Source organism: Hippoglossus hippoglossus, chromosome 7 (assembly GCF_009819705.1).
Source record: "Hippoglossus hippoglossus isolate fHipHip1 chromosome 7, fHipHip1.pri, whole genome shotgun sequence".
Classification (NCBI taxonomy): Eukaryota; Metazoa; Chordata; class Actinopteri; order Pleuronectiformes; family Pleuronectidae; genus Hippoglossus; species Hippoglossus hippoglossus.
The window spans coordinates 7,198,048-7,225,949 of NC_047157.1; the positions used below are offsets into that span (position 1 = coordinate 7,198,048).

General features: G+C 41.8%; 1 protein-coding gene across 1 annotated transcript; it reads left to right on the top strand.

Moving 5' to 3' along the window:
- Positions 1-2,085: 2,085 nt before the first annotated feature.
- On the top strand, positions 2,086-25,395 carry dennd2c (DENN/MADD domain containing 2C). Its single transcript, XM_034591733.1, is given in 21 exon segments — positions 2,086-2,397; positions 6,033-7,175; positions 9,769-9,784; positions 9,786-9,851; positions 9,853-9,895; positions 11,534-11,616; positions 11,788-11,937; positions 13,692-13,770; positions 14,096-14,140; positions 15,249-15,433; positions 15,700-15,809; positions 16,385-16,454; positions 16,951-17,028; positions 17,430-17,570; positions 18,052-18,200; positions 20,072-20,249; positions 20,981-21,022; positions 22,684-22,792; positions 23,995-24,237; positions 24,561-24,647; positions 24,731-25,395. Coding segments are annotated over 20 exon segments (2,814 nt in total). The 5' UTR covers positions 2,086-2,397; positions 6,033-6,267; the 3' UTR covers positions 24,763-25,395.
- Positions 25,396-27,902: the final 2,507 nt, after the last annotated feature.

Below are 27,902 nucleotides of genomic sequence, written 5' to 3' on the forward strand. Positions count from 1 at the left end.
CTGTCAGATCCTGCATCTGCCTGCCACTTCCAGTAAAGACACCCCCCTCACTTTATTGCACCTGATCCAAACAGCCCGGGCAAAGTCGACATTTACTTTATCTGAGCTGAGTTCACGTTTTGTTTCCTGGAGTCTGAGATCTCTTTTTAAAGTTATGCCTATGGAGCAAATCAAGGCCAAAATAACTAAACAAATAGGATATATATTGTCAGTCTGCTCCACTTCATATGTTCTTCAAATCAGTTTACAATGAATAAATAGCATCTGCTGTGAAATCTACATGTATTTTTCCCCGTGAATCAACGTGTGCCTTAGGGCAACTGTATGAACATATCACTTCCTTTGTTAAACAACATTTTGAAGTTGTACAAAGATGCATTACAAATCAAAATATGGCAATTAACAGTGAACACTTCAGACTCAGACATCAGCATTATGTCACATGGGCCAAACATAATATATAAGGCATAGAAGGAAATATATTATGATGTTCAAAAAGTATATTGTGAGAAATGCAAAAGATGTGTAAGAAAACAGACAAAAAACCACTTGAACACTTCAACACCTGGAGGGCTACTAGATGTTCTCAGCAATCTCTTATATAAAGTGAGAGTTTCACAGCATTCCTCTTATCCATCAATTCAGTGATAAACAGTAATGACGCAGTTCCTTGTGAAATAGAAAGTTTGGTTGAGTTTTTAGGAATCTGTTCTTGTGCAAAAGCCCTTTTCCAAGGATAATAATCCGAAGTCTTGAGGAACATTTCTCCAAAGCAAATCAAAAACTACATTTTACTTTATCGATGTAGAGAAATTGTGAAACCCAGGAAATAACCAGTAATGCAGATCTTCACAAAAACACACATTTCACTTTGTGTTTTTACAAATTGGTGTTTTTAACAGTCGTCAGCGCTGTCAATCACTTCCCTGCACCGAAACATCTCATCTCAGGACTTTATAAATGGAAGTACAGTCACAGCACAGTGCGTATATTTCCCAGGAAACCTGAAGACATCACTGTTTATTCATCGTTGACAGCTGCCGGAGTGTAAATGATGACGTCTCTCTCTCTCTCTCTCTCTCTCTCTCTCTCTCTCTCTCTCTCTCTCGGGAGGATTCAACAGACTTTTTCTCACAGTCTCAGCTGCGTCAAGCGCTGGAAACACGGACATATAAACCGGAAGTCAGGTTATTGTACAATAAAGTGCTGTTAGTTATTTACATGACATGACCTCACAATTTGTGCATGTGCAACCCTAGCAGGGAACAGAGTTTTTCAAATAAGAGCTACGAGGCTCTGGAAAACCATTCCTGAAGAAATTTTGCTATTCAGTTAGTGTACCACATATCCTGATTTCCCCTCATTTGATCAATGTAATTGGTGGAGATACTTCAATTTTTTTCACACATTTACTTTAGTCTTTTAATAACTTTTTTATGTATTTGTATTTGTGTTTTTTTTTTATTTTTGAAGCACTTTGTAACTTTGATTTGAGAAGTATTATATGAATATGAATATTATTATAATTATAATAATAATAATAATTATTAACATTATTCACCTTTTTGCCTTCCAAGCAACAGATTGGAAAACATTTTCACCCATTTGCTTTTTTCATGTGTTAATATCTGTGAACAAGGATTCCGGGGCAGATCCACAGGGGGGCACTGGCCCCAGATGAAATGTGATTGGCTCTTGATGTTCCCCTGTCCTGCCCGTAGTCTTTATTTATTTATTGAACGAAACTACGCACTTGCTAATAATACTAACAATAGACATGACAACTAGTTGAGAATTTCTATTTTCAGAGCTTTTTTGAGGAACACAATGGTTTTCTATGATATGTCTCTTTGCTTGAAACTATAGTAACTAACGGTAAACAAGACATGTGTTAAATGTGCACTGTACTGAATCAGGAGTTGTCTATGGATGTTGGACATATAATCTGTGTAAATTGTGGCCCCTCTATGGCCCCCGATAACGAACAATCTAGATCCACCGCTGCTCTGGAAGCTCAGAGAACTTTGTCTTGTCAATTGAGGGTTTTATTTCGGGGGAAGTTCTCGCCGGAAGTGGCATGTGTCTTCGGCGGACTTGCTGGTGATCGTGCCGAGCAGGAGAACTAGGAGTGTTCAGCCTCACTTTGATGGCAACTGTCTTTGTTGTTGTTGTGGTGAAGCGATCAGAGTGGGCGACACGTTTCACGCACAGTTGTGTAACTTGTGTAAAGTTGATGATCTGATCAGTGAAGTGGAAGCGGCGGAGTCCCCGTCAGCCCGAACCCTGCTCGGACCGTCCAGAGGATGCGAGGAGCCGCGTTTCATCCGTTTCTCATGTAATCGGGAGGAAAGCGAGGAGAGGAGCTGCTTTTTCTCTCATTGCTTTGAACTACGAGCGGTAAGTTCGGACCCAAAGACCCTTGTGGTGTTTTACTGACTTTAATCCACACTTGTCTGACACTGTTTCCTCCTCTCGTCAGTAAATGAGTTGAGAGCTGCTCAGTTTTATTCATTCACTGATCTAGTTGCTATCTCGGCTACTTTTCCTAGGCATTTTTTTTCTCTTAGTGAAATCAGCGCCGAACTCCATCGAAAAAACCCGGCAAATCAAAACGTCCTCCGCTATTGACAACTACCGTGTTGTTGTTACATAAAAGTAAAGCCTATTTACATATAATGAATCCCTGCTGTTTCATTCGGCATACGTCTAATAAACTAAATGTCGCTTTTCGGAACCAATATAAACTTTCAGAGGTCTCCAAAGCCCTTATTCCTGGAGCTAACTGTTGTCACAGACTCACTGTGCTGGCTGACGGAGCCGTGTAAACCTGTTGGCTGATTCATATACAGGCCTATTGTTAACGCCGAATTACAGAGGAGTGCTTAATAAGTCCGATTAGTGTCTGGGGTTTATCTGTATGTTGTGTAGTTTCAGCAAAAAAGAAGAACATTTTAAACTGTGCAGTTTTGAAGGGAGATTTGGCATATGCTTCAGAGAGAGAGAGAGAGAGAGAGAGAGAGAGAGAGAGAGAGAGAGAGGGCACATGGAGCTATAGACGTGGGTCCCCCCCCCCCCCTCTCCTCTTCTGCATCTAACCCCACTTTATCTGCAGCGACAACCTCCACACTCCAGGAAACCAGCAGCTAATGCAAGCCACAGATTGAGTTATGGTCATTATCCTATGAGATGTAGGAGGGCTGCTACTTTGAAACGACCCGCCGGTTTGCCAAGTTCAGGGAAACCAGCTCGGTTAATGAATAACTGAAGACAGAACAGACAGAATAACCCCAGCTGCTGCAACTGAGGGCACCTGGGATCTGTTATTCCACCAATCTGCCCAGAAACAGTGACCATTCGCTTTCATGCATGCGTTTTGAATGTTTTTATTTGTCCCATGCACAGAGATACAGGGTAAACGTGTGTGTGTGTGTGTGGGGGGGGTGGGGGGGGGTGGGGGGGGGCATACCAAAAGGATCAACTATAAAAAAAACAGTCAACAAATTCTCAAAAAATGATTTCAAACAATAAACCACTTGTTGATGCTTTGGGGCATCACTGTGCCAAAACAGCTCCAACTTCATCAAATCAAGATGAGATAGAAAATCAAATAAAAAGATGAAGTAATATGATATCATGATATAATTAAGAGCTGTTTGGGCACAGCCACCAACAGCAAATGACACACAATGATAGAGCCCGTCACATGAAGTGGTTTTTCATTCATCCAACAGAGCTGTTCAAATGAGTGCCTGGATGCACGGGAGCCGTTCTGGTGACCGGTAATGTGGCAGCAATTGTGAGGCTTTATCTTTATCTTTATAATGCCGTGTTCTTTTTATGCTGGTATTTAGCAACCTACACTTTTCTGTCATTACATACCTCCGTAGGTCTCTGCTGATGGCTAACCACAGTAGTGCAACACCTCACCTGCAACGTGTTGTGTCACGCACGCACGTCCTTAGGGGCGTGTGGTGTGGCGGTTGTGCAAGGTGCAATTAGGTTTAATTTAGCTGCCAAGTGATGATGGGGAGCTTCAGCTTCATGGGTTCCCCTGTCTGGTTTCTGTGGGGATGAGTCATGGAGTTGGATACCTTTCCCAGCAGTTGACAGTGATATAAACATCAGTGTAGTTCATTTTGACTCACCTTCCAGCTTGGTCACTTGATATCACAACACCTCACGGTTTGCCTCACCGGCAGTAAAGAACATGCATGCCACAGGAAAGAGGGGACTGGCAGTTTTATGTGTTTGCAAAATGTTACTGGTACTTGCTGGACTTTTTGGTAATTGAAAGAGAATATCCGATTACCTTCACGAAGGGTTTGAGTGCAGATGCTAAAAACCTAGCTCACGTCGGCGCTTGCAACTGGGTGCAAATCTCTCCGCACAATAATTATGGACAGTCTGCAGATCCTTCTTCCTGCAGCTCAGGAAACGCAACTCTGTTCTTCCTGTACAACATACCGCACACAGAAGAGTAACGCAAATGGGTCAGTTCGGGAGTCGCATTGTCATTGCATGGTCTGGCAATGATCGAGCAGCATTCCAGCGCACACATACATTTGATTTAGGTCAAACCAAACAAAGGCGTCACTTGCAAGACAGAGACGGACTGAGTGTCTCTATAGTTCAATTTATTCCCCGACCCCCCCCCCCCCTTTCTCATACAGCTCTGTAGGAATGCAGCACATAGAGTTATTATGATCAGGAGCTGTGCAGTGGAATTTTACCATGTCTCCCCTTCTCCAGATTCTCCTCAGCCTCGGTCCTAATGTGCAACGTGTCCAAATGGTTTGGTTCCAGCGAGCTGGGAGCTGCTTTACAAGAGTGTACAGTCACTGACTCGATGTTGACTCAGGGGCTGAGAGTCGTGGTGCTGTGGCATCCGCTGCACAACTTTACATCAAGTCTGTCGGTGCTTGGCTGCATGAATTGGATGGAGCAACATTATAGCTTTATACCGAACGTACAGCTCCAGTTAATTTACCAGGCTTTTGATAAATTGCTCAACCATTTGAGGAGCTTTTATTCCACTGCATATTCTTGTGTGTGTTTAAAATGTGCTCCCTCATTCACCTAACTAGTGCAGTGCCTGTTGTAAACCTGCCTGTTTGGAATGGGCTGTTTACTTGTCCTTTATTAATCGTGAGCTACTTCAGAATCATTCCTTGAAATTAAGATAAGATAAGATAAGATAAGAAGTCCTTTATAAGTCCCGCAATGGGGAAATTTGCAATGTTACAGCAGCAGAAGACATAACACATAAGTAGCATGCAGTACTTGGATGAAGGAATATAAAGAAATAGAAATATACAACAATATATAGAAACAATTTAAATGTTAGTGAGTCCTCATCACACAGTTCTACAATATACTGTCACTTTTTATTGTTTGTGTGCAGAGCTTTTTACAGTCCCAACAGTCTATGGTGCAGAGTGAAGTTAGAAAACTTTGCGATCATCTTACCTGGTTTATCTGCAATGAATATTATATATCACATCTTTTTCATAAAATGAGACAGACATTTAGACATTTGTGGCATTAGTAAGTAGATAGTGATTGGCTATTAAGTATGCATTGACATTCATGCGTTTGCAGCCTTGCGAGAACACTGAATTAGATTAAATGCTTTGCTGTATCGTTGGAATTTTACATTTGGCCAGCTCTGTGGTTTAGGACAACAGCTACAGAGAAAGCAGAATTCCCCTGGGGCAGAGGAGGGTTTGGTGCGGCTCAAGACACAGACACTGAGCAGCAGATCGCCACAGAAATCTGGTTCCTGCTACTGTGTTATCTTTTTTCTCACCGAATTAATTTTTGGCGACCGACCTTGACAAGATCCCGTCCTTCCTGATCCTCTCTCTGCCCATGCCTACTCCTTGTAGATAGTTTAAGATGTGTGATGTTTCAAAAGTAACTGTGTCCCCCTGTGTTACCTCAGTATCCCTTTCATCCTGCTGTGTGTTGTCTGGACTTGTTTTTTAAGTGCAGAGTGATTGATGTCTAATTTTTGTCGGTTGACTTCTTTTCAGGTTGTTTACAAATGGAGACGAGGGGATAATGACACTCTGCTAGCACAAGAGGACACGCAGAGACAGTTTCAGCCATAAATCTTGTGGCACTCTGGTTTTTGCTGATCATTTCTGAACTGAGTAATACCTGATATCGTGGATTTTACTGCCCGCTTTGGCGAGGAAATACTTGATTCATACCCTAATGGAGAACTGAGGGTGAGCTGACATTTGCCCCCCCCCCCCACCTCTCAACATGCTGGCTCTGAGGCTGGAGCAGGGCAGGCAAGGGGGTGGTGAGGTCGATCGCCTGCAGAAAGGGGCCACTGTGGCATGGCAGGGTCGGCCGCCGGGGAGGCCCCCTCCTCACGAGAAGAAAATGAACATCAGGGAGAAGATCTCCCAGTGGGAAGGTCGCAGTCAACTGGACAGCAGCCAGGATGTCGGAGTGAAAGCACACCATCCGACCCTATCCCGAACTCTGTCTGAGGATCTCCTGCGAAATGGATATACCAACGAGGTCTCAAGAGGGGAGCTTCACGCGAAAGCCAACCACTCAAAAGCGAAGAGTTTGGGCTTAGATTTCCGGGAATCCCCAGCACAAGCTGGACATCGTGTGGTTGGTAGAAAGTCGGAACCTCTGCAGAAATGCTCCACTGGACTTTCAACCAAGCCCCCAGGAAATAAACCACTTGCAGCACAAACATTTGCATCTCAAAAAGTGGAGGCTAACACTGCTAACTCTACTGCTAAACATAAATTCCCCGCCAATGGAGACGAAACAATCGAATGCATCTTGGAGGTTCAAGTAGTTTCTAAACCTCTACCTCTGTCAACTGATGACCAAGAAGACAACATGCCTGCGGGGAACTTCTACACCTCACGCGGTTTCTGGCGTAAGCTGGAGGGAGACAGACTGCACTGGGAAAGAGGCAGGGAGTCTTCAGGTGAATCTCAGCCTCCTCCTAAACCTCAGCGGACATTTACGTATCGGGCAGCCAACAACAACAACATCTCAGGGCACACGGCGCAATGGGACAGAAGATCCCCTCATAAAAACCACTCCAACGCGGGGAGTAAGAGGGTCGCCCACCCACCGAGCTTCCCTCCTCCTCCATGTCCAGTTGCAAAGACCAATGGGCTTTCAAGGCACAAGAAGAACAGGTGAGTCTCGTTAGATAGTTTGGGTTGAAAGAATACACGTTACATTATTTTTTATATTTTAGTATGTTTTTAAAGAAAGAATATTAGAGATTTAAACTTAAAAATTCCCATTGCAATTGTTCTCTTGCTTTGGACGGCAGATTGTTTTTAGGGCAGATTTGAGGAGGGGACTGTCAGACTGTAATTTCTGGCTGGGGTCCATGTGTGATGTCACATGATATCTGGCAGCATTGTTCTCTATTGTCTCTATTGGCCTAGTTCCTCACCAGCCACTGGTCCAGGGTCATCATCTACACACACACACACACGCACGCACACACGCACAAGCACACGCACACACGTATTCTGTCAAAACAACACAATCAGTACACAGTCAGTTCAGAAAGTAGGTGATGCGACTTATAATACTCTCTGTCTCTGGGACTGTCATGTCCCAGTGTTATTTTCAAGGAGTTTGTTACAGAACAAACTAATGAGCAAAGATGTGCACAGTTTATGATAAAATATAAGTTGAAAAACAAAATCAGATTAAGCCACTTAGCTACACATTTTTAATATGGGGAGTAACTGCTTAGCAGGGCTAACTGCTTATAAACACAAATGAATAACTAGAATACAGCTAGATTTTAAATCAAGTCTTTGCAACCTGTGAAACAGGAAATTTCACATGACCAGCATGACTCAGTCTGTGAACCAGGGTGTTCGATACTCCTCTGGAGTAGTCCTTTCTTGTAGTCCTGTTCCACTGCTCTCAGGTCAGTGTTGCCAGATTTGACTCACACAAAATATCCCCACCAAATCCTTAACCCCACCCAGTCATATTTTGTATTTTTATTTAGGAGAACAATTGTGCGTGTATACACTCGGTTGCTGGTTACCAACGTGGCTGGTATTGTTTTCCAGTGTGTGTGCGTGTGTGTGTTTAATCGTGGCAGAATGTGACACCCACTACAGCGGGATCTACCACAGATGCAGTGTTAAGTACTTTGTTTACTTGTCTGTCTGTCTCTGCACCGATTTGCTGACCTGAATGTTTGCGGGCTTCTGCTGTGTCAAGAGTTCTTATCCATCCTGCACTAATTAAACTAGACCTAAATTTTACCGCAGGGATGATGATCATCGCTCAGTCATGATTGGACCAAAATAGTCCCTTGACACGTGCACGTGGAGGACAATTCAATATGTGTAATGTGTAGATACATCTTGCCATAAATGGAATAATAACATCTATGACACTACATGTTATATTGTTTTGTGTTTTGTTATATCAGTAAAGTGCTCGAGAAGTGTTGGCAGCAGGTTGTATTTGTGGTATCGCTGTTCCATCTTCCTGTGCTGTGATACCTGATTGTGAAAGTTTGCATCACACTTTTAGTCTCAGTTCCAGAATCCGATTGCCTTAGTTGTGGTAGGTGTGTGTCATGATTCATGACTCATGAACTGACATCTGAGTGTAAGTGCAGCACTTCAAGAGACACAATCTGAAGCTTTGGCACCGGCCCTCACAATCCACTGATCTGAATATCATTAAACATCTCTAGGTAGATCACATTAGGATCTTGGAAGGAAGGGGGGGGACTAGAAAATCTAGATTAGAAAGTCCCCTACAGGGTCTGGCTACAGAAAGCATTTGCACGATTTGATATCTGTTTAAACGCAACATTAAAATTTAAGGAAAGATTAATGTACTGATCTCTGTTTACTGCAGGGTGTATTTACTCTTTTTTTTTTATCAACAAAATGTGCGCTTTATGATGTATAGCTCATTACATATACACTTATTAGAGTGGAAGAAAAATAAATATTTAAACATAGTTGTATTGTAAAAAAAGTGTAGTTACAGTATGATAAATGATCTTTGCCTTTGAGGAACATTGCTTTACTCTTCACTTATACAAACAGATGGAGGATTTGTTGTACACTTTATTCACTTAATGAATGGATGGATAATATTTGTCGCTCCCTCTGTGTGTGTTGAGCTGAGCCTCAGTTTATTATTTCAGCAATGAGTTTATCTTGTCAACCCAGTCTGTTTGTTTGTTAGTTGATTTGTTTGTTTGATGAAATAATCCGCCACGTGAGCTGTGTGTCAGTGAGTGTGTGGAATTTGGTGCAGCTTGATTGAATTCACACACACACACACACATACATAATCAAACACAACCCGTTAACAATCTGAAACTTTACAGAAGAGTTGAGGGTCAATATGAACTAATTACCAACTAATAATACAATAATGATAATAATAACTAATCAATAACTGGACGACAGCTGCATCTTTCCTTTACTTTAAAAGATTATAAGATGACATATGACATATTGCCGACAGCTGTCTCCGTCTAAATCCTGTCCCACTCTTTCTTTTTGGTTGCTTTTTGTTTTACAGCTTCTGTACCGTACGCTCAGTCATTTCCTGTCATGACACTTTATCACATGCTCTGTGTCCTGCTGTGTTTGATATCAACATAAGGAATTTAGTGGTGGAACACTAGCTACACAGTAGACACGCAGTGTAAACAAACGTACGCTGGCTATCTTAAGGACAACAGCCAGGCCCCTCTTTCTCACGGCCTTCTCCCCCCCCCCCCCACAGGAAGTCCTTTGAGTACGGAGGATGCAGCTCGTCTGACAGCCAAGCAAGGCACGCTGGGAGGAGAGGCGAGGCGCTCCGGCCTTTTACCATGCATACTCTGAAGACAGTATTTACGAGGACATTCTCTGTAAGTTACACTCCCTGGGTCTATACACTGAAGAAGATCAGGTTCTGTGAATGAACTTCCAGAGATCTTGATCATTATCCTGAACGTCTGGCTGTCATGTCCTTTTAAACACTCTAACAAAATTGTACTTGGAATTTGAGATTATTCCAGGCTCATGCCATGCTTATAATTTTTAAAATACTGCATAGTAGCAGGACTGGTATCAGCATTATAGACACTAAATAGCAGGTTTTTAAAATGTTGGCATTTGGGATTAAAACCATATCAATCATGCTCAGTTGCGCCAATTAAAAGCAATAGTTAATGGATAAAGTAATATCTTAACTTTAACATCCTATCTGATTTCCTCTTAACATATAAAATATGGAATATATAAAAAGATGATCCTCTATTTGCAAGAGATGTGTGTCTTTGAAGAGTGCAGGAATTATTTTAAATAAAATAATAATAGAAACAAGTAGTTTGTAATAAATAATTTGTGCTCGCCCACCGTTCACCGGTTTATTCCAAGTTCATTGAAGCTCGACCTCAGAAGGCAGAGCCCGACAGGAGAATCAGTTGCTGTGAACTTGCTGTTGTCATGATCGACAATGTCCCTTGTCCCATGAATCTCAGCCACAGCTGTTACAGAGCGCTGATCACCTGTTTATACAAAGTTTATCACTTTATCACAGAAATTGTTTATTTTCTATCGATAATTCAACAGCTAAATGGCAGCATGTAACACAACAAAAAACATATGGTAGTGTAGCACTGGTAGTTACCATGGAAACGTGGCTCTTACCTTTGCGTTCAGCTCACTTAAAATAAGTCAGTCTTTATTTTTGTGGAAGTGTAACTTATATTGCACGGATTAAAGAACAAATTTGACACTCGTTCCACACTACAAAACCATCCCCAGAAAGGCCCCTGTTTACACAAAGTTTATAATAATGAACGTATCATGTGTCCAAATCGCACCTAATTCAACACTGCACTTTCCTGTTCCCCATTAACAATACACACGCAAAGTGTGAAGGACAAAAGTGCCCCATACAGACAGACAGACAGAGATTTCTGGAATTAGTAAATAGATTCATCACATTTACTGTTTTAATCTCATGTTTTCATTTGCATGGGTTTAAGTTAGAGGAATTCAATGTATACCTGAATGTATAAATTGTCTTTGTCATGTGCCTTTGTTTGTTTACCTATTTTATCACACCTTTAGCAAGTGGGCAATACAAATTCCAGTTAAAATGTTTCATGATTGTCAAGGGAACAGGTGCATATCTAGTAAAAATATATTTTTTAAGACTTCTTCATCTGCGTTAAGCACTTCAGTTAGGTCAACTCCAATGGCATTAGATAGATATTGATGCAGATACTGATTTCTGCATCAATATCCATTGGATAGTGCCATTATGCAAATTGTTAGAACTCAAATATCAAAACCACATAACCACAAAGAAACATAAAGGTCAAAACTATTTAAGGAATAAAGTGCCCCACTTCTGTATCCACACCAGACACCTCAGTCAATTGCTGTCATGAGAGGAAAGCCTGCATCAGGTTCTGGTGAAATCATTTCCCAGTGTCCGCTGTGTATAACACTGATCCAGCTTGTCTTATCTCTCCAATCACTCCGTGTTCCCTCAGGTGAAGTGACCAGAGATGACCCCTATGAGGATATTAAGATATCTCCCATGTGTCTACCTATCGCAAGGCCTCAAGTCCCGAAGGTAAGGGAAGAACGTCTTCCTCTCACAGAACACGAGCATTTTTTATTATTTCTTTATATCAGATGATCCGTGCACAACCGGAGATTGTGATGGAGGAGGAAGGAAGGGCTGTAGTTTGACACCATATCATTATCTAAAACCAGAGATAACTCCACTGTCCATGTCTTCCAGCTGCCTCCTAAACCCCAGACGTTGCAAGGTTACGCCAGCAAAGGGGAGCGGAAGGGCTACCAAGTGTCCAAATCCTCAACGCTCGCAGAAACTCCCAAACCTGCTGCACCGCGGCGCACAAGCACTCAAAAAATACAGAGGACACCTCACGTAAGTGATACTTCCATGTTTTTCACGAACCGTTGTATGTCACTGTGGTATGATAGAACAACGAAGAGTTGTGCAACGAGGAAGGAGGCGGTGCCATGTTGCGCAGGAAGGAGAGGATGCTGAAAGAAACAGATAGGGGTAGACGTACGTTTAGTTTGACTGCTTCACTAGAATTCAGACTTGAATTCAAACATACGACCAATGGCAGTGGAAACAGTGTGGACAGGGAGGAACTTAAAGGCTAAGGTACAGTAATGAAACAGACTTAAGCCGTTTTCATACATGTCCTGTGAAGGTTCTCCGCAGAAGAGAGTTTGTGGTGATAGGAGCCGACATCGACACCGATGCCGGCTCCTATCACCACAAACTCTCTTGACATCTTTATCTGGATATATTTGTTTTCTTTTGGTTTTCTTTCATTTTTGCGTCTGCGGCGTGTTTGAAGTGTCATCAACCCCCCCCCCACTCGTTCATGGTGATTCCTGCAGGGATTCCCCCGCTGTGCAAACACATTGGATTCTGCAGACTTTCTGCTGGTTGTGTACTCGGGGGCCCGGCGGACAAAGTCTGCACAAACTGCGGAGGCTCTCACTCAGACATTTGCGTTCACACATACACCTCCTCCAGGGAAAATGAGTTCAGTGGATGTCTGAAAGCAGCTTTAGTGTCATATATATCTGGAAAGCTGTTGGATGAAGAACAATTATATTATTATCATTATTTGACAAATACCAAAAAGTTGAGTTCGGCTCTACTTGAGGATTCTCCCTGTTAAAAAGGAGTTTTATCTCTCCACTGTTGCCAAGTGTTTGCTCATAGTGGTAACTGTTCGGTTTCTTTATAATATTGTAAGATCCTGTGTAAAGTGCCTGCTGAGTCCCAGCTGACAGTGGGAAGGAGGTGGCGTACATCTTCGACAGGTTGCAAACGTATCGCCATCGTAACATGTTTCTCTCGAACTGAGTCACAACACTTTGATGTTGTCAAAGGTCACATTTCAGCTTGATTGACACTAGTTTGCACTTATATAATCCCTGTCTGCCCGTCTGTCCGTCCATCTGTCTGTATTTTGGATTTTCTTGATAATCTACTCATCTGAATCTGCAGTTACACTTAAATTAACAAAAATGTCACGGAAAATACTGCAACCTAAATTTAAATCTATTCTGTGAAAATTAAGAAGCGAGGTAGTAGGAGATAAGAACAGTTGTGCTTGGGAGATAAGGTCCTACATTTGACAACAGGTTCTTTAAAAACGTAACTGTACAATTGGTGCTGGGACACTGAAAGGTTTGAGCTGTTGTCATATGTACACATGGATTGAAATTAATCATTTATTTCTTCTACTACTACTTCTTCTTTTTTTAACCTCTTTACATTCAGAATCACAATCTGTGAGTCAAGTTTAAACAGGGGCTGCCTCACTGTCAATATTGAAAACAAGTTTAAAACCTGTTATTGATCCCCAACATATTGACAGACTGAACAGAACAATTTCACACTGCAGCAGTGTTTTTGATCAGTTGAAAACCACAAAACACACCTTTCTCATCTGAAAGTTCCAGACTCCACTGTCAAATTCAGTTGTGTTCTCTCATTAACAGAAGAATGCAGGAATGTAGATGTAAAAGAAAATGACAATCTATAACGTAATTATGTTCTTAGAGTCTGTTATATCTTGATTCCCTGTAATCATGATTCTGTAATGGCTGTGAAATTATGGGGCTGATGAGTATCTGTGTTGTACAAAACAGTACGTCAACAAGATTGAGACGATCTTCGATGACAAGAGAGGGAGGAAGAGAGTGAAGAACCAGGGCGTCTCAGTGAGAGGTACACACACACAAACACACACACACACACACACACACACACACACACACACACACACACACACACACACACACACACACACAGATTTGTGTGCATGAACTACTGCATATGCCCAAATGTCACCACCATCAACACTTCAGAGGGGATTAAGTTGAGCCTCTTGGTGGAAATACCCAGTGTCTGATAAACTCCGGGCCGACTGCAGGAGGCAAAGCGGCTGATTATGAAACAAAGGCTGGCTGTCTGCATCTGATTATGGCTTCTCAAGTCTTTTCCATTCCTCTGCTTCTCCCTAATCTCTCCTTTCTCTAATTCATGTTAACAGAGGAGACCAGCGGGACAGAGAGTGACCCCGAGGACAACAGCAAAGGTATCAACATAGAGTTAAGCTGACTGCACTGTGTCTTTTCTGGTTTTCAGGTTGCCCTTAAATATGATTTCTTATATGCAATAGGAAATACTGGTCATATTTGTCAGCAGTAATTATTATCACTTAAGTATAAACAGAGGGCTGCATGGCAAAAAACTAAAGTCGAATTTATAGTATCCCTGAAACATTTGTTAGGTATTTATTTAGTTTTTCAGCCCAGAGAATTCTCGGTTTTATTTAAGGTAAGTTTTACTATTGTCGCCATTTAATGGCGTCATACCCTTTTTATCCGAGGTTTTGCCCGTCTCTGCTTTAACTTTTGGGGCAAACGATGAATGACAAAGGAAAAACACTCTGCTTGCCATTTAGGTCGTTAGCCTGTTTGTTGTCTTTGATTCTACTGTTCGTTTGGCTCTCTTGTAAGTAGATTACGATTATTCATTGCCGTTTGCTGCGTAATGTGAATAAAGCTTTAATACACTACTTTATCCGTGAACATGATTTGGGCCTGAGTCACGTTAGGTAGGTTTTTATCTGCAATGGTGGTGAAGAGAGCAACTTCCATGATCCCAAACTGCTTCATGACATCATCAAACTAGGTCTTATGTGATTGGTTCATAACATCCTCGTTGGCTCACCTGTACAAAACTATTTCGCAAAGGGCTACATTACTGCTGCCTGGGCTTAGTGCCGACAGAGCGTTAATGAGGGCAGTCAGACTTTTCTCTTGAACTGACACAGCACTGTGGTTGGCTACGTGACTCGTGTCCAGGTAGTCATGAACCAAAGTGTTCTTAGGGGACCATGAATGTATCAAATTTCCTGGAAGTCAGTCCTGTAATTGTGGTTATGTTACTGCAAAACAGACCTTGAATGAACAGCCTCTCGATCCTAACGATTGCCAACTGTTTAGCCTCCTCAGAAAAGTGAGACGGTGAGATTAATCATGACTGTTGTTTCAGATACTATGTCACCAGGATTAGGAACCACACATTATACTGTAGATTGATATTTACAATGCTTTATATTGCTCCTCTGTGCTGGATTAGATGTTGTCTGTCGCAGGACAAGCATTACCACAATCTGTTCACTGTGTGTTGTCCAGCAGGCTCCAGGAGATCAGTTTACATCCAGTCTACACTGAAACGTCGGCCTGGCTACCGCACCCTGGAGAAAGACCTCATCCAGCTGCAACAGCAGCAGCTTTTCCAGATCTTTGTGGTGGTGTCGCTGAGAAAAGGCTCCCCAGGAAACACCTACTCCCCTGAAATTACGCAACAGTTTCCCAAAATGGTTAGAAAAGGACTTTACAGTGACTTCTTCTAAGCAAATGTCATAGCTCTGCTCTGACTAAATGGTTTCTTAACATGCATGACTATTAACTCTCAAAGGGGAATTCCCCAGAAGGCATCCAACCGCAGTGCGTTAATTCCAGTTTGTACTTGACTGAAATCTTTTCTATTGATTCATAAAACAATGCAGGTGAATGATCACTTATATATAATCAGAAAGTTATTTGGAAAATACTGCTGTACTAAACTGGAGCTCCTCTGTTTCAGTTTGAGAAGTCCTCCCGGATCTCCAAAGAGGCCGAGGATCAGCTGAAGGTCATTCCTAAGTTCTGCTTCCCCGACTCACTGGAGTGGAAGCCCTGTGCACACATGCCAAGGTCAGCTCATAATCTACTGTAATAATTATCTAAACACTGTTTTCATTTGTTCATGTATTTCCTTTACGTCAATATCTTCTTTTGTTGTCATAATACACACCTCTGGTGTGTTTTAACTTTTTCAAGTTGTAGCTCCATAATTATTAGTTGTGTTGTGTCTGATATTCCCATTTCCTTGCTATTTATATCCTCGCTACCACAACAACTCAAGTTCCCCACAGGGACCATTAAAGTTTCATCTGATCTAATTAAATCTTTGAGTGCTGAGGGGCACAGGGCCTCAGTTTTTTTTGTAGTTAATATGGTTCATTGTTGTAATGTGGGTAATGATATGGTCTTACATTGCTTCTCCGCCTTGAAACAACAAACACGTTATCATGCTAATAAATGCACAGTCTTCACATTGATCAAAAGCATTTTAGATAAAGAAATTCCATATGTTTCTTAATATGTTTTAATACAATCTGATCAGATGTTTTCCATTCGAAAACAACCAGCACAAATGAATGGTTTAAATAGTGGAGTTTATTTTGAAGTGCCATAAGATTACATGTCTATTGATGTTGTGTTTTCAGTGAGACCTTCTCCTTTGTCCTTACCGGAGAGGACGGCAGCCGCTGGTTTTGTTACTGTCGTAAAATCCTGGTGAGTGTGGATGAGTTCGTGTGTGTGTGTGTGTGTGTGTGTGTGTGGATGAGTTCGTGTGTGTGTGTGTGTTTGTGTGTGTGTGTGTGTGTGTGTGTGTGTGTGTGTGTGTGTGTGTGTGTGTGTGTGTGTGTGTGTTTGTGTGTGAGACGACATGGCAGCCTGCCATGTGCTTACTCAACATCTCTGTGGAGATGTGAATCACAGACCATACCACTTCTGAATCAATGACAGAGAACATGAAGAATTTCATCATTTCACCCTTTTTCCTTCACAAAGAGCGAGAGCTGCTTTTACATCTTTTTTCTTAACATACTTTTTAGGTTGAAATTATGAGGATTATCTCATTTTTGTGTATGTTACTTCATCCTAGAAGACAAACACAACATATTCATATGTATTTTATGGTGTTCAATGTCATATATGTAGTAGGTGTAGATGCAGTATATGTGTTGTTACCTGCTTAATGACATTCCATTCTATGTGTGTCTTCCAGCCCAGTGGAAAGGGGAAGAGGCTTCCCGAGGTGCACTGTATTGTCAGCAAGCTGGGCTGTTTCAACCTTTTTGCAAAGGTAAAGTGACCATATAGTTTGTCTGCTCTCTCACTCCTGCCATTGACAGGGAGAGGAGATGCATTCGGAAAAGTTCAACCCCCTCATCCACTTGCACGTGTGTGAAAATGCTTCCAAACTCCTTGTATGTACTAGGATGGAATGAGGCTACAATCAAAGATAATCCTGAGCAATCACTGGGTGTGTTTTTTTAAGAAAGAAGTTGTATGCATGCAGCAGTGTCCCACCCATTTGACAGTTGGCTGCGGGAAATTTACAAACAGTCAGTGTGAATATTTCCAGGAGGAAAACTGCTTTTACATGCAGAGCTGCATTCTGGCTCCTCTGCTCTATTGTTCAGACTTTAATCAACACTAGTTCCTTCAGGACACGCAGTGATTTGCTCGGCTCTGTCTGCACAGATTCTGGAGGAGGTGGAAAGGCGCCGGGAGATTTCCCCAGCGCTGGTTTATCCTTTTATGCGTAGCGTGATGGAGGCCCCGTTTCCAGCCCCCGGACGCACAGTCACCATCAAAAGCTTCCTCCCTGGCTCTGGGAATGAGGTAACCCTGAAACCAAAAGAGGAAATGTTAATTGGTAGTTTTTTTCCCCCCTCTAACCACTCCTCTCTGCAGACTCAGAGTGACTCAGAATGGGAGGTTATCTATGTAAACAATAGGGATAGCTATTTCAGCTTTGAAGGGTTCATGTCAGGACAGTTATGTGTTTACAACAGTTAACAGTAATCATTGTAGTCATTCCTGTTTCGAGACTCAAATTACGTGAAGTAATTCAGAGAAAATTATGCAAAATACCTACTTTCTTCTAGGTGGCTCCTTAAATGAAAGCCCATTTAGGTTTCTAAATCCCCCCTTGCACCATCCCACAGTCTTCTTATATGGGTATTGTTATATATCTAAAATTCTGGTTTTGCTCAATATGCAGGTTTCCTGGAGTAAACCAGTGTAAATAGCTACCATTTCTAACAGTTTACTGTATCCACACTGTACAGTCTCAGTCTACATGCTCTTGTTGCTTTGCCAGGTGCTCACTCTGTGTCGGCCGGTGGACTCCAGATTAGAGCACGTGGACTTTGACAGTCTGCTGCAGTGTCTCAGTGTGGGAAGGCTCCTGCAGGTGTTTGCCTCCTTGCTGCTCGAGAGGAGAGTCATCTTCATCGCTGACAAACTCAGGTACTGCTGTGATTAAATCCCACAGTCAACACTGCAGGGCCACTTAACCACCACTGTTTATAAGGATTATATTAAGGAAGGCAATTAAAAAAGACACCATATGCCAGCTGTAGTCAATACTTGCTGATATCCCACAGGCCCAGGGCCTCTGCGTACTTTGGCCTCAGTGGGCTGCTTCAGTTGTGGCTGAGTCCCAACAGCAGATCAAGTCAGGTTTATTTAAACGAGCCAGTATCACTTACAGTGTCTCAGTGGGCTTGACAGGGACACAACAATACATTTTACATTATTAGTAGATACAAGATATCACAACAACAATAATAAAACCACACACACACAATTATGTCATCACAATTGACCCACTTTGCACCAACACAATGTTAAACCATAACCAATTAGCAGAAAAACAACAAAGACAATTGGTTGGAATTAATTCACAGTAAAATAAAATAAACCCTCACTCTTTTAAAACTTTAACTTAATGATTGTTATTGAGTATCCTTTGATTTATTCCTGGCAGTTTCAAGATAAATACTAGAGCTTAGTGTATCTGACACTGGGTCAAAATAGCCAGTTGTTTAGGTTTGTAATAATAATAATATGTAATAAATAAAATCATTGCAAAAACATTGGGTCAGAACAATCTTTTGGTAGTGAGTAAAGCTAACCTACTCTATCTGTGCTATATTGTTATTATATTTGGGTCGTTATTTAACTAACCTGTATAAACAGGTTCTGCAGAATCTGCAGGCGAGGGACAAGATTTTAGAGCTGGAAGCCTCAGGTTTCCATTTCTAGTTTGACCAATCACATTAGAGCAGGCTTTGGTTTTCACAGGAAAACAGTCAGTGTGGAGACTGGAGAGCAAAAGAGGGAGAACTTATTGACCATAATGCATCGGCTATCAGTTTTTAATATGGCAGACAGCTGTTAATTGAGATTAGCCAAATTGTCGTCTGGACCTAAAACACCTCCAAAAAGTATCGCTGTTTGTGTGTCATCAAATAAACTGAAAGTGGCCCAGATATCCGCTGTCTACACCGTAAGCCTCATAATAATGGCTGTTGCCCCCAACGGCTAATTAGTCATCTGACGATAGGGGCCCGCAGCACTTACAATGTTAGGTTATTGATGGCAAGTAAAATACAGTATTATGATCTGTTATGATTATTGAGGATGAACACTGTCTTTACAACACAAATTAAAATGTTGCGATGGAGTCAGCAGCTTGGTACGACAGGTTCTCACACAATATCATCTAAAACTGATTAAAAGAGATCAAAATCATTATTAGAAATACAGTAATGTAGGAGTTGATTGGATATTAAATGTTATAGGACTTCGGAGAGGAAATGTAGATAAGAAATTGGTTTAAAATAATTTGAAAACCAGCTGGATTTAGAGCAGAGTATAATAACAGCTGTTTGAAACTGAGTAGACACATCCTTTAAGAACAATGATGAAGGACCAGTCGCCTTTTCTATGGAGAAGATAAGAGGAAATGGAGACGAGTGTGCTTTCTACAAAGAAAGTGCTGAGCTTGGCTGAGTGTTTTCCACAGAAGAGAAAAGCTTCTCTGTGGAAATTGACCATTTGAAAGGAAGTGGAGGAGGTGTTTCAAAGCGTGTCGACAACTGACCACAAACTGACAAGTCCGAGCGTCACCAGAGATAAATACTGCATTGATGGAGGGCTAGCAGAGATCAGTTGTGTTTTGGGAGATTTCTTCTACTCTCTACTACAGTTTGCTGAATGCTCCTCCAGTTGGAGATGTGTTTGAAGTGGTGTGACACCTGTTTTCAGGGGCGCTATGATTGATATCGTATGATCATCAGTGTGAGAACTGATCTCTTCTCCCCTGTTCACTGCAGCGTGCTGTCCCGGTGTAGCCACGCGGTGCTGGCGCTGCTGTACCCGTTCACGTGGCAGCACACGTTTGTGCCTGTGTTACCGGCCAGTATGTTGGACATCAGCTGCTCCCCCACCCCATTCCTCATCGGGGTGCTGGCCCCCTGCCTGCCACAGCTGCTGGAGCTTCCTATTGAGGAGGTTTGGTCGCAACAAGATATTTAATATTTTATTTAAATGTTTTAAAATATTTTAAAATCTGCTGTTTAAATATTCTATATGTACAGTGGTTGTAGTGACACATTTTGACTGCATATTGTGAATGAATGCACAAGCAGTAGCACCTGCACAGTGGCACATACACCATTGTCCACTGTGTGTGACTAAAGCCTTTTTCAGACATGAACTCCGGAGAATGTTTGCACAATTGGGTCCAGACTTTCTCTGGAGTTTGCCTTTCATTGCAGCAGGTGATCCTCCACTCAGACGTGTTCACAACAACACAACTCTCGAGTGTTCATGTGAGGGGTGGCGCAGCAGGCAGAGGCACGAGCTAACGTATTCATTCAGCTGCGGAGATGATTTCTTTTTTTGTTTACAGACCAGCGTCTGCCTTTTACAACGAAAGCTCTTGAATCTTGTTGTCTTTCACTGTTGACACCTTTTCCAGCATCACCTATGTGTATGGCTCCGCTTTTTCATCTCCGCAGCAGAATGAATACGGCAGCCTGTCCAGAGCTTCTCCTTTGGAAAGCACCTCTAGAGAATGTCAGGAGATTATCTGGAGTTCAGTGCATGTCTGGAAGCAGCATATGTTTTGCAGACAAATTGTTAACAGGCTGTAGTTCAGACTCACTTCAACATTTCATACCTGTGATTACGAAATAGTGAACTCAGCTCATTAACTGTCATTCTCTCTTCTCGCTCCCCAGGTGCTCATAGTGGATCTGTGTGCAGACAAGTTTGTCATTCAGGTGTGTACACATAGCAGAGTAGAATGGGTATGATGGGTGTGGCCCCAGTGGAAACCTGGCTGTGCCTGCACATGTTTGAATGCAGCATGTTTTGAGGATGACAGAACCAAGATGATTGAGCATGCACAATGGATGGAAGTGATGATCATCTCATGAAATACACACACTAGACTCTTTTCCGGCTGATTTAGAGCTACAATAATCACTCTTCAATTTCTATTCAACATTGCTCTAACTTTTAACTTATTTTTCTGTTTGTCATTTTTAGCATTTCATTAAGTGAACTTCCTCTTCGTCTCTTTCATTAGAAACAAGCATTGTCACACCAATATGATCTGTTACACAGAACTCCAATTTCAGTGTTGCTGGTAGCTTCCTTCCTCATCATGCAACATGAAGTACATCATTGTTTGTGCTATATGATCTATGATGTTTAGACAATCACAGCCTTGTGTTCTTGTGTCTCTGTTTGGACTGGACAGTAAAACAATATCAGTAACTATCACAATATGATAATCAATAGAAATATATAAAAAGTCCAATATAAATCAATCTAATGCTTATGCATTGTACAAATACAGTGAGGAGGTGTAACACGAAATGAATCGACCACAGATTTGTAAAATGTTTTGCTGTTTATCAAGTGTTTGTCATTCTCTGCTTATAAGAAAAGTTTAAAATCACGACCTTCACTCAGGAGCAAAAATCTGTCAGAACTTTCTCTCTCACCAGGTCAAACCAGTGTTTCCCATTAATTATCTAGACTGAGGTGGTCCGCCATCTTATAATTTGTAATGAACCCTAAAAAACATTTCACACTTTGCATTATTAAAGAAAAAGATCTCTAACTTGTTGTTTTGCTCCGTTAGTGCGTTGTGTAGCCGTGTGCAGCACTATTTGCCGTGCGCTCACTCCTGCTTTTGTCCATGTGGCATCTCTCTGGGTTGGGTGGGTTCTGTCTCTGATGCCAGAACCTGCTGTTCACCCTTTATTCTGTGTACCTGTCACTCAGAATGTGTTGTGTGCGAGAGTGACGTTTGTGCGCATGCATGTGCAGCCCTGCTACCGCTGTCGATTGAACGGATTCTGTGGGAAATGCTGTACTGAAAGTGATGTGAACATTTTAATCTTAATATAATTTCTGGCCACAATGCCCAGCCCTTGTCTCTGTAGGTCAGCACATGAGATTTGAAATACATTATTGTCCACATACATACAATAAATACCTTTAATGCTTTTTAGTATCATGCCGAGGTCACACATACGAAAATGTGAAGCGAATATCATGGTTCAAAGTTCACCAAAGCTGAACTCCATGCAGAGCCAGCCTGCAGATATGCTGCACCACAGGAAGCAAATGTATTTTTCGCCTCCTGGCTTTCTCATTCACCTACGTCTGACCGTGCCCTAGAACCTTCTTTTTTGTGCACCAGATCCATCTTTGATGCAAGTAAATCATTCATAAGAACACGACTGGCCAAACTGGGACAAAAGGTCAGAGGCATCTTAGGTCTTTCTGTTCAAGCTCACTGGTACAGCAACGACTCCCACTGATGCCAAAAGGAGATGCATCTGTCTGTCAGTGGGTGAAACAGATGAGATGTGCTGTATGTTTGTAAAGGACTGCCGTTGACCTCTGCTGTGTTTGTGTGTGTTGACAGCTGGATGATGAGGACTGCATCCTGCCCAGTAAACTGCAGGCAGCGCTGCAGCAGATCCTGGAGGAGAGGGCAGATATCCTGAGACAGGAGGACGGAGACAGACTTGGAGGTCGGTATAACACATGTGGCAAACAGCAGAGTTCTGTATGTCAGTCAGGTGCTTGACTCACTGATTACAAAGCCTGTAACAATCTCATGTAGTTCCTTTTTTTTCTTCTCTAGGGGGTTGAATAATATTTGTAGATCCTCTTTTTCGTCACAGACCTGTTGAGCTCTTCTCTTTTTGTTCAGTTCACTAAATCTCTGCAAATAGTGGCAACGCCCAGTTTTTTCCCTGGAGAGTTGAACCTATTCAGATGTTCACCAAATAGTCCAAAATGTAATCAGTTGAATTTCAGGCCTGAAAAATAAATGTTCTTATGAATCATCCGACTCATGAGACACTTGGATATGCTACAAGAGGCTGTTTCCTTAACTTTTACACACACAGTTCTGGGACACGTAGAAAATATGGACTTCCTCATTTGTGTCTTTTAAAATCCCTTATCATTCTTATCATTGAACGTTCTAACATGTCATATTTTGGTAATGGTGCAATAGGTACTTGTGGGATGGTATTTTATTAAATTGTATGAATCTTTGTTTTAAATTATATTTTTTATGTGAAACTGTAAAACTAATCAAAATACTTACGTAATTCGTTTAGGTCTTAATCATGTTAATCCGTCACGCTTAAAAATTATATATTTTTTAAAGAGAAATATTTAAGGCGACATGCATAGTTTGTTATGTCTCTGTGTAGTTCCTTCTTGGCGAAGCAGATATTAGCACGCTGTAATAAAATTACAGACAAAACCAACATGGACATGATAATTATAGGAAATCCTGGTCAGAATTGATCTCAGTACAATCAGCGTGGCTGTGAGAAAGACTGAGTAGCTACTGGCTCTGCCTGTGGTTCGCAAGAGACACTCTCTTCGACTCTACTTCACCTTGTCTTAAATGATGGTGGAATGTATAACCCTGGGACTCTGACATTCCTTCATATCTGTTATACTTGACATAGATCTTAAATTTCATTCATCATGGGCTCAAAAAGTCTAACTTGTTGAAACCTGCAGAAACTCTGGTTCACTGAAGACCTGTTCATGTTGTAAGTAGATGATTTGCAGTGCATCAATCTGTGCTCCACAATAACGAAGTTCAGTTATAACATAAGCTAAAGCATTTGACACGATTCTCTTGTAGTATTTTATTAAAGTAACTGTGTTATTAACCCTTTTCTCTTTATGCATCCATCCATCCCTGCAGGCCAGCCAGATGACTTGAGCTCCCTGGTGTCTGAGGGCTTTGTGCGCTTATTCGTGGAGCTGGTGGGCCACTATCCGTTCCACATGGTCGAGTCCTCCAATGGCAGCAGGGAGTTTCAGCGCGACAGCTTCCGCAAATCTCACCCCTCCCGTGGAGTCCGGCAGTTCCTGCAGCTCTTCATGGACACGCAGATGTTTGCTGGCTTCATTCAGGACAAAGAGCTGCGCAAGGCAGGAGGAAGAGGTAAGAGTGACGTCGCAGTGCCAGTGGTCACGAGGGTCAAATCATTTAAAGACATGAACAATGTTTCTTACAAGGGGTTAAAGGTACAGCTGGTTGTCTCATGGAGGGTCAGTGTCCATCTTGATTTGCAGCCATCCTGTTTGTACAATAAGTGCTGGAGTTGTGTGATGTTAGGGGAGAACAGTGAATATCATCTTATTATATATTTTCTTTTTAACTTGGAGTGATGGAAGTATGATGTTTAGACATGTTTAATGTTGTTTAATTTTAGTCAGATTTCCACATGTTATCCTGATGACTGAACATCTCCCTCTGCGTCTCAGGTCTGTTTGAAGTCCGAGTGGCCGAGTATCTGGATTCTTACCCTGAGCAGGAGCCGAGCGGCGTGAACAAGTTTCTCAAAGGGCTGGGTGAGTGCTGCTCCATCACCAGGTGTTCCTCTTTAAAAAGGTTCATTCTCAGCAGCTAATTGATTTGTTTTTTTTCTTTTTAGGAAACAAGATGAAGCTCCTCCAGATTAAATGAGGAAAGTGAAAGACTTTGCAATTCACAACAGAATGAAAGATGACGAGTTGCTGCTGGACTGACAGAGGAGATGAATGTGGATCAGAGTCTTGTGTCAGCGAGGAGTTTGGTTATGACAGGACCTTGTATGTGTGTTTGGGAGCAGTGCACTTCTCTTTGGACGGAAACTGGAAACACTTTATTTCTTTTCTAGTGTTGTTTTATTGAACCATGAGGACAAGGCACAAGGTGAACACTTTGTGGATCAGTTCCGCTGCACAATGTGCGACTTTAATGTTACATTTCAATCTGGTAAGTACTCAACTGAAAACACCGTGTGGTTCTAACCTGACACATGTTTTTATACATTTTCATGTAAAGTTCTGTGTTTGCGTTCCTCTCAGCACAAACTGTGAGAACCTTTTTGTTTACTGTGTTTGTATTTGTGTGTATTTCATATATAGTGGAGGTTGAGTCACTCTGATCAGAGAAGTGTTTGGACTCTATCTAAGACTATTTTGTGGGAATTAAGCCTTTTTCTTTTCTCTCTGTTAACTGGAGTTGTAAATATGATGTTTTTTACATTTTGCACATGTTCAGAAGCAATGTACAGTATTTGGGATATTTTTGTATTAAAGCATGACATGTCCTACATTTAAAATAAATGGGTTTCCAAGGACAGTAATTAATGCGTGACTCCTATCTATCTATCTATCTATCCATCCAACAATCCATCTAATTAAATCAAAATCATCAATCATCATTGATCACTGCAATGATTTTCCAATACGTAAATACTGTAAATTCCTCCCTAATGTGATTCCAAAGTATGCAACAAGAGAGAAAATTGACTGTCTTTGTATAGTGGACAAGTCCACACAAAACTAAATCCTCTGTGTGTGTGTGTGTGTGTGTGTGTGTGTGTGTGTGTGTGTGTGTGTGTGTGTGTGTGTGTGTGTGTGTGTGTGTGTGTGTGTGCGTGCGTGCGTGCGTGCGTGCGTGCGTGCGTGCGTGCGTTTTGATCTAACAATCAGAAGAATATCCTTTTTCTATTTGAACAAAGCCTGCAGTTTTCCTGAAGGAAACTAACCTGTTGCCTCAAGGAAATACAATAATTCAGAATATCAAATTCATTTGGCCGGCTGTTGCTCAGGAGGTAGAGCGGGTCAGTCATTAACCAGAAGGTCGACCCAAGTCTCCCCTCGTGCCGAAGTGATACCAGCAAGATACTGAGCCCCAAATTGCCCCTGACGACTGTGCTGACAGTGTGTGAGTAATGTGGGATAGAGAAGGTGCTGCACATAGATGTACTGTGTGTGTGTGTGTGTGTGTGTGTGTGTGTGTGTGTGTGTGTGAAAAAGTCACATGTAGTAGAAGATAAACATTACATGCTGCACACAAACAGGATTCCTGCTTATTTGTCTCCTTAAGATTTCATTCTATGATGTATAATTAAACATCCATCAGTGTAACTCTGCACAGTTTGTAAAATACATCTTCAGCATCTATGTCTGACCTTTCAAATGACTGAGTTATGTGATTTGGGGCCTGAAACCAAAAGAGCCCTGAGTGATTTAGTTTGAAAATGGTGTGTGTCTGTGCAGGGGAGTGGATCCTCCTGAGGGCTGGTGTGCTGAGTGTATTTGACTTTTTAAGACACACCCTGAGAGAGCGGGGGTGAAAGGATTCTGGCAGAACAGGTTCTTTAGTGGAGGAAACTTTTTCTCGCCCTCCTCTGAGCCTCTCAGGCACAACTTTTCCTCTGTGGCTGCAAATAAATCTCACCTCCTCCGCTGAGATCCTATGATCAGACCCTGACCCTGAGCTCCTTTAACAGAAATGCAGCGCTGTGACTGGGGGAGCCTGTAGGAAATGGTGCACAGGTGTAAGATGAGCCTGAGAAGCAGATTTATGGTCGATCAGTGCTACACAAAAGCATCCGAGCAATGTCATACAAGTATGTCTTCGCCATGGCCACATGGGGGCACTGCTTCCATGCATTTCCACAAACAGGCCAAGAGACGTTCAGTCCAACTCACTGAGAAGTCCTCCTGGTCATTTTTTATAGTTTCATGCATTAACATCAGCAGCTCAGATGTGATAGTTGCATGGTAAATAGCGCAGCTGTAAGTGGGAGGAAACTGTGTACTTTTATTTTAGATAATATTACAACCTACTGTCTGGCTTTAGGTGCAAAAATTGTAGTATTAGTACAAATTATATTATGTATTATTATTGGGACCCCTCAAAAATGAGAGGATTATACATTTGATTTGAATTAAGACCTACTTCTTGGTGAAGCTGTATTGATCCACTACTAAAAAATAGTTCCCAACACATGCAATATTTATTTCTAAACTTGCTTAAAGACTTGTTCAAGTTTGTTAGGAAATGACTTTGCCCTTGAAAATTATGCTAAATTTGTGGCATTTAAAACCAAATTACATATTTAAAAGGAGCCAGTTGGTTTGGAGCTGCCTGTGTTTGATAAATGACATAAGTCCTGATGACGGGCTAATGGCAACTCTAGTCAAGGACAATAAATCAAAAAGCAGCAATATTTTCAAGACGTCAACTTGGTGGTGCAGCTGGTCGGTAGATTAAACGTATTTGTTCTTATGCAGTGTCAAAGATTGGCTCTGTGCTGCTCACAGAAAATGACCTATCTATCTATCTATCTATCTATTTATCTATTTATCTATCTATCTATCTATCTATCTATCTATCTATCTATCTATCTATCTATCCATCCAACAATCCATCTAATTAAATCACAATCATCAATCATCATTGGTCACTGCAATGATTTTCCAATACGTAAATACTGTAAATTCCTCCCTAATGTGATTCCAAAGTATGCAACAAGAGAGAAAATTGACTGTCTTTGTATAGTGCACAAGTCCACACAAAACTAAATCCTCTGTGTGTGTGTGTGTGTGTGTGTGTGTGTGTGTGTGTGTGTGTGTGCGTGCGTGCGTGCGTGCGTGCGTGCGTGCGTGTGCTCTTGTACAGCTATCTTTGTGAGGACCAGTTTAAGTCTACAACCTACGGAGTGAGGACATTTTGGGAAAGTGAGGACTTTTTGGCCGGTCCTCACTTTGTGACCCCCCCCCCCCCTTTAATGGACTGTTTGGGGGTTAAGACTTTGTTTTAGGGTTAGG